General features: G+C 40.0%; 2 protein-coding genes across 3 annotated transcripts in view; both read right to left on the bottom strand.

The window, feature by feature from the left end:
- Positions 1 to 13,813, bottom strand: part of rasgef1ba (RasGEF domain family, member 1Ba) — a 120,364-nt gene that overhangs the window by 32,066 nt on the left and 74,485 nt on the right. The window lies entirely within an intron of this gene.
- Positions 2,690 to 6,709, bottom strand: LOC127376206 (uncharacterized). 2 transcript variants are annotated; one of them, XM_051422892.1, is made up of 4 exons: positions 6,568 to 6,701; positions 5,272 to 5,296; positions 4,508 to 5,158; positions 2,690 to 3,603 (listed from the first exon to the last, which is right to left on the bottom strand). In XM_051422892.1, exons 2-4 carry the CDS (start codon positions 5,276 to 5,278, stop codon positions 3,095 to 3,097), a joined length of 1,167 nt encoding a protein of 388 aa, XP_051278852.1. In that variant the 5' UTR covers positions 5,279 to 5,296; positions 6,568 to 6,701; the 3' UTR covers positions 2,690 to 3,094. The 2 variants fall into 2 exon arrangements, with proteins under 2 accessions (XP_051278852.1, XP_051278851.1); XM_051422891.1 differs by lacking the exon at positions 5,272 to 5,296 and having other exon boundaries at positions 6,568 to 6,709.

The raw sequence follows: 13,813 nt of genomic DNA, 5'->3' as shown, positions 1-13,813 counted from the left end.
TTCTCCACATTTCCAAGCAGAGTAATAAGCCAAGGTAAAATAACAGCAAATCATCCCAAATCTCATCAACATCCAGAGGTATTATGTAATCTGGGGTATTAGCGCAGATTTACGTATATGCACTAATCCAGCTTTTCTCTCGCTTAAATGACTGCACAGAGTTTGACCACAAAGCTCAGGATTGCAGTCATTATGTTGGACATGATGGGATAGATACACAATGTATGTTGACAGGCACTACAAACAACAGTAAGGTCTGAACCAGGTTTTCATTTCGAGCGGAAACCTTGTTTCATGTAACCGACAAAAGTAATGGGGAAAAAAATAAATGTATAATTAGAGCTGATCAAGGAACAGTATAATTGTGTGTACCAGTATTTAGAAAAGGTTAACAAGGCCTTGAACTAAATATCTTATTATTTCAGTTTGGATCTTGGTCACGCTCACTTTTGAATTAGTCTTCAACATTTTACATACAATACTGAATGTGACAGAGGAGTAGGACTCTATTCACAAATTACTACCATGAAAAGCAACCATGTTAAGAAGAGCAAGAGCAAAAAAAGGCCCTTTTCTAAAATTTTTTAATTGTCAACTATTCCCATGAAAAAAACGTGTTAATCCGTCTCTCAATACTTCCTGACTTCCCTACCCTGTCCGTGGCTCTCAGCCCTAACACCATGTGTTCATACTGAAATAAAAAAAATTTCAAAACCGCTCACAAATATGTAGTTTTATTTTAGAAAAGGCTCAATAAAGACATAAACCTGCGGGCCTATGTAGTTTTGAGCAGACAACACTCAAACGGGAGGAACTAGTGCATTTATTGGGGACTATTTTCAGCGGCGGGTTAATCCACATTTATTGTTCTAGTGAGTATTTGGGGCTGCAGGACGGTGTATGTGGGATTGAGTCAAAAACTACAGGAACATTGCAAAGGTGGGGCTTATTGTTGTGTTTTTGAGCTCTATGGCACAGAGAAATCAGATATATCGGGCTCTGAATACATACACAATGCTTGTTAGTAGGATCAGTTCATTGTTGGTTTTAGTCTTTTCATTTGATCATTCATCACCAGCCGTATTAAGTATTCCTGTCTGGTTTCAAACATCATCTGTGTAACAGAATATGAGCTTGACCAATGTTGATCACAGACTGGTTTCAGCATTTCTAAAGCTAAAGGAAGTGGGGCTTTTCCAATTCAGCATGTTCACGCTCTGTCCCTTCAGGGCAGCCAGTGTTGAATGGTTGAGTGAAAGATTTCCAGTTTGTCTATTCAGGTAGCAATCAGCATGGGGCAGCTACAGCCTGGAGGTTTAATAAATCAGATTCCTGTAAGTGAGTGTAAAGCAGGGCAGAGCAGGAAGAAAAAAATCCTATCACAGAAAATAGATTGTTGTGTAGCTCATTTGATAAAGTGTGTAGCACTAAGGGCTAGAGCTAACAGGAAATATATATAGTGTGTAAAAAGGTACAGTATGTCCACAGCTTGACTGAAGACATCTGATGTTTACTCTCATGAAGAAAAATCCTGACTAGACTATCAGAACTGTGCTAAAGGTCTGTTATGCAAGGCTGATTTGAAATGTTCCTGCAGGGAAATAAACAAACACTGACTTTATGTTTGTGCTACATTCCCCATATAGCTTCAACGCGGAGCAGCGAAGATAGGCATCAGGAATTTACAGTACCATGTTGTTTCCCACCGGTGTTGCCCCTGCAGCAGCCAGGTCACAGACCAGTGTCTTGCTCATGGACACATGTACAAACATCCTGAGTAATGATACAAAATTTTCAGGCACCAAGGGAATTAAACTTGTGACTTTCTTGTTGAAGGATATATTTTCTAATGAGCTGATGACAAAGCCATTAATAATCATAATAATCACCTGTGACAGATCAACTCTCCATGCTATGCTTAGATTTTGTGTCTGTATGTCTTCTTTATGTAACAAAATACATTTGCCATATATGCATATCTAATGTATTATTGACAGATGTTTTTGTTTGTAATGCATTGTGCAATATATTGCATACATATGTTGTAGAATTAATAAAATATGTGATTAAATTATTCATGTTTACGATATCTGTCTGTATGAAATATAAAACATATAAACACAATGTATCCAAATGATGCCAGAACATATGTATCCTCCGTTTCTGTTCTAGTGAGTCCATTTTGTTTGGAATGTAAACTGATTCAAGTAAGAACTGTACTTTATAATCAGCTTGATAACTGTGCATTTGTGAGCACAGAAGATTTAAAGATTTGATTGGAGTTGGAGTTAGAATTAGTTTTCAGAAACATAGAGCATGAAATCAGTATTCAGACTGAATGTACTGTATATGGTGATGCAGACTGTAGCTGTAGTGGCCAAAGGTGGTAATTATTTTTGTACGAGAACAGTCAATTGTAATACATTGTAAGGTTATTATGATAGCAAAAAGCAAAGTAGACACCTTTAAAATGTGTAACTAGGACTTTAATATTTCCTTGTAAGAACTGTTCCAGGCAAGTCACTGTGTTGCTCAGTTGCAGTGACACTAACAGCAGTGATGAAGTCGCCAATTGTTACTGAGACTTTAGCAACGTGTCAGTATTACCAAGTATCAGTACAGATTTAGACTCTTCTATCAGTACTAAAAGGCTACCTTGTTGAAAAACACATTCCAGTGGAAAACAGAAAATGGTTGAAAATATCTGTTTTTTAATTTATATAAAAGTGCATGAAACAATTCCATTACATTTGTTACAATCAACCGACACCTACCAACCCTCTCAGATGTTGTGACAAAGAACAGAGAGAAGAACAAATTGTCCATACAATTGTAATTTCTTCTTCTAAGCTCTCTGAACACAGGCTGTCAATAATCAACCTCTTTTACTCACAAACTCTTGGATTTTGAGGGTCCTCTCCTGCATTTGGTTCTATTAAAAGTTTTATATAACTCAGGGTTAAGGCCTAAACCGTCCTGAGTGTGGCTGTTTACATTATCAGTGCCTTTATTTGATTCCACCTGAGCTTATATACCATGTTACCATGTCACACTTTGGGTTAACCACTGTAAAAACCCTTGGTGTGAGTGCATCCTAATTTCTGCCTTTGTTCAAGGTATGATTTGTACCAGTTGCTGCCTCTGCTGCAGTCTGGCTGTCTCCACATCTACACCCATGTTCTCTGGCTAGACTGGTGAGGAGCTCAAGGACTCTGATCTCATGCTCCATGCGAGCTTTCTCCCTCCTCTCCTCTCTCTCAGCCGTCTCCCTCTGCCGGCGCTCCTCCCTCTGCAGCCACTGGGCCAGGAGCTCCTGATGCCAGCGGGCCTGCTCCTGTCGCTGACTCTCCAGCTGCACCAGCAGGCCCCGGGTCTCCGACACCAACCGCTGGAAGCACTCCGACAGGTGCTTGAGGACGGGTTCCGGGCAGGTGGACTGGTGATGGTGGCCAGAGCTGGGGTGGGTGGTAGGGCTTGGATCTGGGGGTGTAGGGAGTGGAGAGGCAGCAGGTTGGATATGAGGGGGAGGAGAAGGAGCAGTTGGAGGTGGAGGTGGTACCACATGTGGGGAAGGAGTGCTCAAGCTGTTTTCCACTAGTGTACCTATGACACAGAATATAAAATAGTACAGGTATGAAATTACTAATGACAGGAATATCTGAATATCTAGAGTCACTTAATGGACTAGTTAAATATTCTCTGGTTCCAGCTGCTAAAATGTAAGTATTTGCTGCTTATGTGCATATGGGGATATACAGTGAAGTGATGATAAACAGGAAGTCAGGAGCTTTGTTATCATATTTACAAAAAAAACAGCTGCACTTGACATTCTTAGTTTGAATACACAAAAATCGTGATGTGATGTAGAAATGTTGATAATGACTGATAACTGCAATTTTAAAATCATATGCAGATGTTTTTAACCCATCTCTGGTGCTGTGTTGCCTAATGGAAATATTTGTATAATAATCTAAAAAAAACACAAGTCAACTTCTAAAAATCCTAATTATAGACATCTCATTTAACAAATTGGTGTCTTGGGTCAGGTGTTTTTGAAACGATTTGCTGTTCACACAAAACTGCTGTGTTATATTTTTCAGGTTTAAGTTCACAGTTAACATGCTAAATATATGATGTACTTGTAGTGCACATATCATCTGAAGACGTGTGCTTATCACGTTCAAAATCAGATGTTTGGGTCACCTGCCAAAAGCTAAAATGAGCTACGCTAAAATAAGATATAAATTAAATACCTGCCATAAAAAACATCTACTGGACAAATTAGTTTCACTTTGCAGATACTGAATGCCATTTGGTGTAAAGAATTTGGTAGTCTGTATTCGGGGGTCGTAATTCATCATAAGTAGCAACAAAGCCGATGAGAAAGATTCACAGCCATGTGGCAGATGACAATATGTTCAATAGAGGTTTTTTTGGTAAGACTAAAACTAAACATTTAGCATTTGGTTTTGCCTCTAATGATTTATATAATAATCACAGTACATACCACTAATTTCTTGATGGATGGGTGACTCCAGATAAACTCCACGATGTCTGTCTCTCGGACGCTGCAGGAATCCTGTGTTGCTGAACTCAAACTCATCTGCTGAATCTTCTCCGTCTTCCAACTTGACTTCTGAGTCCAACTGCCAAGACCGGTGGCCTCCTCTCTCCTCTAAAGAGCTCAAACATTGTCTTCCTGTCCTCCCCAAAGAGCCAAAATGGTGTCCACTAATCTCAATATTAGAATTGACATCTGGCAGGATACTTCCTGTCCTGTCCATGGAGTCAAGGTTACGCTCAGCGATCCGTTCTGGAGAAACAAAATAGGGCCCTCCTTCCCCTCCTGCTGACCTCCGGCCCAACACGGCATCCATGTCTGCAAAGTATTTAAAAGTGCAAGGCTGCGAGCCGTCCACGCTCCTCTGTAGTTTGGCTCTCACATAGTTAGCCTTCAGAGTTTTGACCCGAAGGCGGCACTGGTGTGGACTCCGAGAGAAACCCATTTCGCTCATGCGGGCCGAGAGGTGTTTGAAGACATGGCGGTTGCGAAGGTTTTCTGCCAAACTCTTCTGGACGCGCTCATCGCTCCAGGCGCACAGCAGCACCTGAGTTTCCTCCACTGTCCAGTTAACTGACCGCTCAGCCTCTCGTTTTCCTGTACATACAGAAACAATGCTGAATGCATGATGATGCTGGTGATCTGGGCTTATGGTTCATAAAAGTTTTCATGACAAGCACCATCAGATGAACATGTGCTAGACCACTGACCCTCCATGTTGCAAAGGATCCCAATCTGGGAAGAGATAATCTGAGGATTTATACAAAACTATAGAAGAGGAAGCGTAATTACATGCACATGAATGCCTACACAATCGATTAGGATCAAACAGTGGTCTGTTTAACAACAATTTGTGCAGGTTACTATGTTATATACTGAGAGGTATTACCATCTACATAATTAGTCTTCACTGATATAAAAGAGCTGCAAATATAAGAAACAACTTCCAGTATAATGTAATACAATGCCTCTCTAAAGTATGTTGAACAAAAAACTGAACATCTTAGCATTCATGAAGGTGAGATTTAAGGCAGGTTGTTGTGTTAGACTCCATTAGTTTTAACAAGATGGACCCAATAAACTGACAACTGAGTCTGAATCACTGTCTGAAGTGTGCGTGAGGGTGCAGGGGAGCAGCTCAACATAACCACAGGCATAAGGCATCTTTTCACATTCCTCTTCATCTTCAAGTATTTGATCTTGAATTGAGTGAAATGGGCTCAAAAATTTTAAGTTAAAAAAAGTTCAACTTTTTTAAGTTCCCCGCACTGCACATTAGGGCCTGAAAACATCACTTTAATAATCATATGCCAAGAAAAACTTTAAGTCTGAAGGTGAATTTAATCTAAAGTCTACACCCACTGATCTCACTAAAAGAAGTTTCTGGGTCACAGTGATACAGGAGTAGCAAGAAGGAATTCAATCCCTAGCAGCTTATTTTTTTATAAGGAGGGTGTCTGTCATACACCCAACTATTCAGCATAATAAAGGTTAACTAAGGTATTTAGTTTTCATTAATAACAAGGTGTACAAGTCTTGAATGTAAACATACAAACAATCAGCTGGCTTCAGTAACATACCACAGCCATAAGTTGTGTTATAAATCCGAGTTTACGTTCAGACACCTGAAGTCTTCTCCATCTTTAGCAGAGATATTATGCTCACATTATTTAAGCTTGTGCTAATTATCCATTAATTAGCTGACACTGAATGTTACAAGTCAGCTACCAGGTGAAAAGTTCAGACACATACAGAATAATAGCAGCCTGGTAACACTGTCCGCCATTCAAAAGGCTGGGGGTGTCATTGTGCATGCACTGTATGAAGCACTGAAAGGTTCAGCAGCTTTAATAACGGAGTGAACCCAAACTACAAAGCCACATATACAGCTAATTGTAGCGGCTAACAGTTAGCTGACCTAGCTACGTGACTGTTAGTCTCTTCCTGGCTCTCTGCTGCCAGTCAAACCTCAAATAAAACATGTCGGTTGCTTTAAGGATTCTTACTTTTGGTTGTTGACACGGAGTTGGTCGAGTTGATCATCGGAGGATTCATTTTAACAGGCTGCAGGAAATGTAAACAATCCTCACACACACTCCGACGCTCCTCTCTTCCGGGTGACGGCGAGTTCGCCGCGTGACGTCACGTGACGTGATGTAGCCTTGCGTTACAATATCAAATAAATGAATACAGAAAATAAAAACGTATAATGACAAATAACTTAATAACTTCCCTGTGTGTCTCTAAACGCTGCTAATGTGATTTTGCACATCCAAATGAGCAGTATGTGTATAATGTGTAATACTCATTCATATATTGTAGTGAAAATGCATATTCTTAAATTATACACCGCCCCAATCTCTAATGTTCCTATTTGATCTATATTTTATCCTCACAGCTCCTATATTTCTTTTATATCTCCACTGAGAACATTAACGTTTTATGTTTTTGTATCCAAGAAGGCACAATGAGATATGAATTCCTTTTTAATATGCAGTATACTCATATATTATTCATTAATGATATATATGATGTGTTGTACAATATTTATTTAAACCAGAGTACCATGAGTCACAGTTGTGCAACCCTTGCCTTGACAACCCTGTGGTATGCTAGTTTTATGTGATCTGCATATCCACTTGGTTATCTCTCCAACAGCTATGTGAGGAATATCAACATAATGCATATAGTGTCTCTAGATTCATGATAAAAGACATCAATGTACATCAATTTGTGTCTGTTTGGGCGGTTTAGGTTCACCTACATATAAGCAATTATTCAAATTAGAATGACATACACACAGCAGTGGGGGGTTGGGTCAAGGGGTTAAGGTATATGTCACACATGGTATACTACTAACTAAGGCTGTCTTCAGACAGACAACAGCTCTGCATGAATAAATACCACCACCTCATTCATTTCAATAAGACAGCAGTTGGCACAATGGGGTGTTAACAGAGATTCCTTACGCAAAAAAAAAAAAGTGCTGTTGTAAAGCAAGAAAGGTTTAACCTGACTCCACCTTTACCACAACACAATCCCATCTCATCAGACAGGCAACACAACATATAGGGCAATCAAATACATGCAAGCGCACAATGTAATTCTGCTGTTTACCTTAGACATACTTAGGTCCAACTGAGACAGACTGCAGTTCACATGTGGCATCAGAAGAAGAAATGTGCCTTTCTTACAAAAATGCAAGACCACAACCATCATTGAAAAGCTGAACACTACAGGTAACAACTGGTGAAGAAAAGACAGCAGCCAAGTAGAATAGTAACAGCTGACCAAGTTGACTATACAGTCTTTATCACACTAAATAAGTAGCTATATGATCATATGTCTCTTACAACCACAGAAACTGGATTAAACACTCACATCCCAATGCTTACTCAGTGCACTTTGGGTACAGTCACACCTGTAAATAAGTGCGTACACGTCCCCAGAGACCGCAAATTAATTTCAACTTTGAATAACAAGAGGGAACCATCCAGAGGAAACTGCTCCTGAAGAGGTTGCGAGGTGCTAATGGGTCGTCTTGTGCATTCCCTGGATGTCTGTTGAGAGCATTAAGATCTCTGGTGTCCCTCCTTCTATTTCACTGGTTCACCTCCTCAGTCATTCATCCACAAACATAGCAATTAGCAGAGGGGGAGTGCTTTAAAGTGCTGCTAATGCAAATTCAGTCTGCCCTCCTGCAGTCACATTTGCATTTCAAGCCTTCAGCCTTTGTTCTGTTATACAGTGACTTGGAATGAGTTTAACAATGATCTTAAAAGAGAAAACCAGTGTCAATTACAGGTAAAACCCATTTTCTTCTGTATACACTTTCTCATTGTGTTGCAATGCAGAACAGGTAAAAGTTTGTTTTAAAGAACAGAAATCTTGGATAATTATCTTATTGGCTGTCTTATTAGAAGAGAAGATACAATTTAATCTCTGTGTGTTTAAAGGGGAGGCGTAATGTTTTTCCCTATACAAAAGTAATCCTTGAGAGAAAAAAGCTCAGAATGCAGACTGCTCTGAAAACAACTTTTCTTTATCCATATGATGTGACAAGCCAACGTCGACAAAGGTTAAATAACAGCAGTATTTCAAATTACAGTACTCCTGCACATTTTGACTCTACAGGCACTGTCAAATCTTGCCTAAAAGCCTGTCTTGAACAACAAAGATGCCGTAGATGACAAGATAAAGATAAAACAGATTTTTTTATGGTGACATATTTTGAAACATTATCTCTGAAAGGAGACATTCCTTTTTTCCGGGAATCAGATGAAAAATGAGCTAAACCCAGCACCAGAAACGGAGAACAAAACAGAAACACCAGTTTAATATTCCTAAATGATCTCAGAATGAGGAAATACAAGCTGAAAGGAAATGGCAATGGGGATTTTCACAGCATCGAGAGTACTGTACAGTATATTAGCATATGTTGAGGAGGAAGATGCAGCAAAAGAAGCACACACAAAGAAGTCCTCTCATTATAAAGGAAGACGGGGAAGATGGGCTCAGTAGAAAGTTAATTCCACCTCAGGAAATTCACCCAGGAACTGTCAATTTCAACCACAGGAACTAAGTTTTAGTTTTGGTTCTAGGGACATGCCATGATTCCTGCACACAGAAAGTCCATCCTCTTGGGGTGGGACTTTCCAAAGGCCAAGGAACTATCGGGGTGGAGTTATACTGGCTATTACACTCTTTGTCACTGGTATCAGGTATTAGGACTACAGAAGGGAATTACTTTCAGTGTTGTTGACATTTAAATCATTGCTGCATAACCAATTTCCCAATAGACGAGAGGAGAAGTGAAAAAGTGTGCAACAAAGACAAATGAAACTTTCCTAATTGGTTTAACATGCTTACAAACTAAACCCCAAAAATAACCAGTATCATTTTGGGACTTTTCTTGAGGTTTCAGTCTGCCTTTCTATCTCTGCATGTTTAATTTCCAGTAAATTACACAGAACAATACAATGACTATATCGTTGTCTTGTCCTATTCAAAAATTACAGTTTAAAAAAAAGCTTTGTAACCCATTATTGGTCTCATATTCACAGATATTTAGTTTTAGTGGAAACACAAATATGAATACACTATAGGGACTTCAAGTTTCTGAAAAGGTTCTTGACTTTAGTCACTGAAGCTCCTGAGATCTTGGAACTATTTGCAGTCAGAAAGGCCCAAAAAGTGGGATAAATGTCTGGCAAATGTGATTTTAAAAGGCAAAATCTCTGGTAAAGTAGTGATCAACAGCCCTACAACAACTAACAACATGTTGGGGACATTTTGTACAACAGGCCCTGGAAAAAGTCTGATTTTGTAGTTTATATCTTGGAAATAGCTATAGGCCCTGGAACTGCAGGCTGACATGAAGGTTGTTCTTCACAGCAGAATGCACAGCACTGACTGCTTGGGAGCACACACACACTAACACGTACAAATGATGAGCCCGCCACAGCATAGGTAATTACAGAGGAAGAGGGGAGCCGAAACAGTCGACTGGACATTCATCTCATTACTCATGCATGCCTCTAGGCTGTTCCCCACTGGCCTTCTGAGGAACATCACGCTATTCTCTCTCAAACACAAACAAAGGCTTGCAAATCCTTTCCAAAATACTCAGGACACACACCTGGACAGTCAGGCTCAAGAGCTCAATGCATCTTTCCTAATTACATCACTAACAACAATAACTGGATTATTATTATTATTCATAAACACTTGTTTAGAGAGAGTGGGCATGCGGTAGCCTGACTGGGAATAACATCTTGGATTTTTGCATATTTTTTTACAGCCTAGACCATTAGCTGACCCCTTTGCAACCTACAAAGTGTGAGCGGGAAAATAATAAAGGGAGGATGCCTGGTGGAAACATACATTTTGTAGGGTTGAAACCTGTGATCTCTCTGGTATGGGAGAAGCTCTAATTACTAGTCTATGGTAGGCCAATTTGCAAAAGAGTTTGTACACCCGAAAGAAAGAGCCAGGCATTTAATATATGACCGCAATAAATAAATAACTGCAGAGTCTGCACTCTGGAGTGTCTTCTTTCCCATCCTCGATGGCGAGAAAGAGGCTGTAGATTTTCTCCCAGTGTGATTTGTAGTGCAGAAAACCAGGTCAGCGAGCACACAACAAGGTAAAATGAGGTACACACGGCTCAAACGCTGGAGATGGTTACGTCAGCTGAGGCTGGAGGAGAACTGAGGTATCCCACTGTGGAACCTCAGGATCCCTGCTTGCACGCTGCTCTTTGGCGTGGCTCCATTTTCTCCCCTTTCATGTCTCCTGACAACCAGCAGCAGCCGTGTTGTTTAGATCAGTGGATCGCAAACTTTCACACCAGACACAAACAAAGACTCAACATGGGAGCAGTGCAGCAATTCATGGAATCTGTGCTTTTTTTTGCAGCTTACGGCCCCCTAAGAATCAGATTGATGTCTACTAGAGCCCTTGTTGCAAGCACACTCCTAAAGACTGACAAACTCTGCAGTAAACAATGAGATTTATTTCACTCAAAAGTATTTACTAGCAGACTTCTAATGACCACATTCCAGAAGTCAAACATCTCTGAGTTTGAAATAAAAAAAATACATACTTGGTGCACAGCTTGCCTTGTAAGTTCAGTCACTTTGAATTTCATTGCTGCTCGTGTAAATATAACCATGTCCTACATTTTTTGTCTCTGTTTCATTGCACCGATATGACTAGCCAATCACTGCCCCTGTTGAAAAAAAACGACTGTTGAGATTCAAATGAAACTATGTGTCTGTTGACTTTTTTGAATTTGCAGTTTGTGTGGCCTTTGAGCCGTAAAATGTCTGCACATAGGGTACGGTGGATAAATATGAAAAGCACCATATTTGATGAAATAAAAACAGAAGGCCCTGAGATGCTTTATGTCACATTTCCGTCATATTGTATAGACCATAAGTTGGACCTGCCAACTGGGGTATCCCATTGATGTAAAAGGAGTCTGCCACAAATTAAAGTAGCCAATTTAGGCTATTTATATTGTGTGGCAACCTTCATGGAATAATGCATGAGTCTTCCCACTCTGCTGATATTGCATGTACAGCCATAATTTGGATATTTTCTGCCTAAATGCCCACTTTTATTAATCTTGGAACCAACATAACCCTCATTATGATGTCCCTTCTGGTGAACAATTAGAAGGCTAATTTCCAACCCTGCAGAGACAAAACAGAAAAAAAGACCTTTGGTGTTCAGTTCGGTCCACGTTGACAGCTATATGTGTGCTCTCTTATAGATATTTTCTACAGGAGACAGTGAATCTCATGTCTTTGAGTGGTAATCATAAGCTGATCATCGCCTGTTGATATTACAGTAACCCATGCAGAAAGTGTTCCATTATAGCTGTGATTTGCAGCTGCAAAGCATATGCCTCTGTACCAGGGTGGGATGCTGAACCACAGAATTTAAAAACACACATGGAGGAACCACGGCAGGTCATTTATCAGCCATAAAAGTGGGCTTCAGAACTGTTGTGATGTGGAGTTAGGAGCCCCTCTGTTTTCAAAGCTTTACTCTAGTCTCTCAAATGAATTACAGAACTCTTGGTCCCTTGCCCGGATGCCCTGTAATTTGCTTGCATTTTTATAGTAGCCACCAATTTGCAGAGGCCACTTTGACCAACAGTGAACTTATGGCAGAGCATCTGCGCTGCAAAACATTTCCTACAAGCACCAGATGCGTATATGAAAAAGCATCACATCCACTATAATATATTCAACAACACAGATCAATTTGAGATGAAGTGCAAGAGACCATCTGGGGAAGTTTGTGGTAAAGGTCTGTCTTTGGAAGAGAGTCAATGTGAACACAGATTTCTTCAGAACTACACAGTAAAGAGCCACTTAAACCACATACAGCTAGGTCACAGGCATCAGTTCACCTTTCTATTTAGCAGCTAAAATTATCTTCAGTCACACACCACACTTCCTGTATGTCTTATTTGAGTCACAGTCATCTGCAGATATAACTCTACGGGCATTTCCACCTTGAATTCCTTCTTCCTTTGTTTTCATGGGTAGCAGCTTCAAACAGGAACTGAAGATCTAAAAGTGGAACAAAGAGTTATAAGGCTCCAAAATACCTCACAATTTGCTACACATATTTGCACTTGTAGTCACATTCCACAAAGTTGTTTTTTTTTTTACCAAAAAAGGTAGGACATTCTTATGTAAGGGACCGTTGTGATCGTTGACATAAATGGTAAATGTCGGTCAGGGCTGTGGGAAACTGTCCACTGTCTGTACACAAGCCTGAGAGTGAGGGCTCGCTGGTTACATCACAGGGTTGGCCGGCGTGACACTGCTCAGTGTAGACGAGGACATGAAAAAAGGAAAAGGACAGAACACGTAAACAGCTGAATGAATGATTCCCTTGTCGTGCGTCCACGCAGTTGACCTGCCATGATGGTCTGCGGCGGAGAACCACATCCACTGTGCTTAATGACATTTGAAGTGCTGAGAATCAAGAACACTGTGACCTGCATTTCACAATGGACCCTCGGCCATTGACCGTAACACTAAGTTTGTAAGAGTAGATTGTCTTAGATGTCTATATCAATATTTAAATGAAAAATATATGTATTTATTAAGAATTGAAACTGGGCTAAATTAACTTTAGAGCTCGACTCAACTGCATATATGAGTGAATTATTGTACTTTTTATTCAACTAGGCTTCATATATCTGATAGCTGTAGTTACTAGTTCTACAAATAAATAATTTCTATAAAAGATTATATACATATATGATGCATTGTGTAGATTAAACTGGCTAAAGGTTTCTCAGTAGGTAAAATTAGCTCAACCAGCTACATCATTATAGAAAATCATTGGTAAAATTACAACAATAACATATAATAACACTTTGAACTGAAGAATACTTCTGTCCACATGTCAAAGACACCAAACCTTAACCTTGCCAGGGTTCAATCTATGCGTTTGTGCAAGAAGAACACTGTTCATTGAACAACAATGGTGGTTCCCATTGATGTTAGCGTAGATGCTGCTATCCGTTATACCAGAAGAGTATCTCTTCATTGAAAGAAGAGCAGGTTAACTGAACCCCATCACGGCTATGTTCACACTACAGTGTGTGTCTGCATACACAGATGTGTTCACACGTCTTGTCAGAGTTTGTGAACATGGGCACATAACCAAATATCTGTCTTTTGGACCCTCAAAGACCCACGCAGCTAAGCAGATGTGGAAAGTATA

The sequence above is a fragment of the Dicentrarchus labrax genome, unplaced genomic scaffold (genome assembly GCF_905237075.1).
Source record: "Dicentrarchus labrax unplaced genomic scaffold, dlabrax2021, whole genome shotgun sequence".
NCBI classification, from domain to species: domain Eukaryota; kingdom Metazoa; phylum Chordata; class Actinopteri; family Moronidae; genus Dicentrarchus; species Dicentrarchus labrax.
Note: the sequence above shows the minus strand (reverse complement) of the source record. Positions and strands in the feature narration are given on the sequence as shown.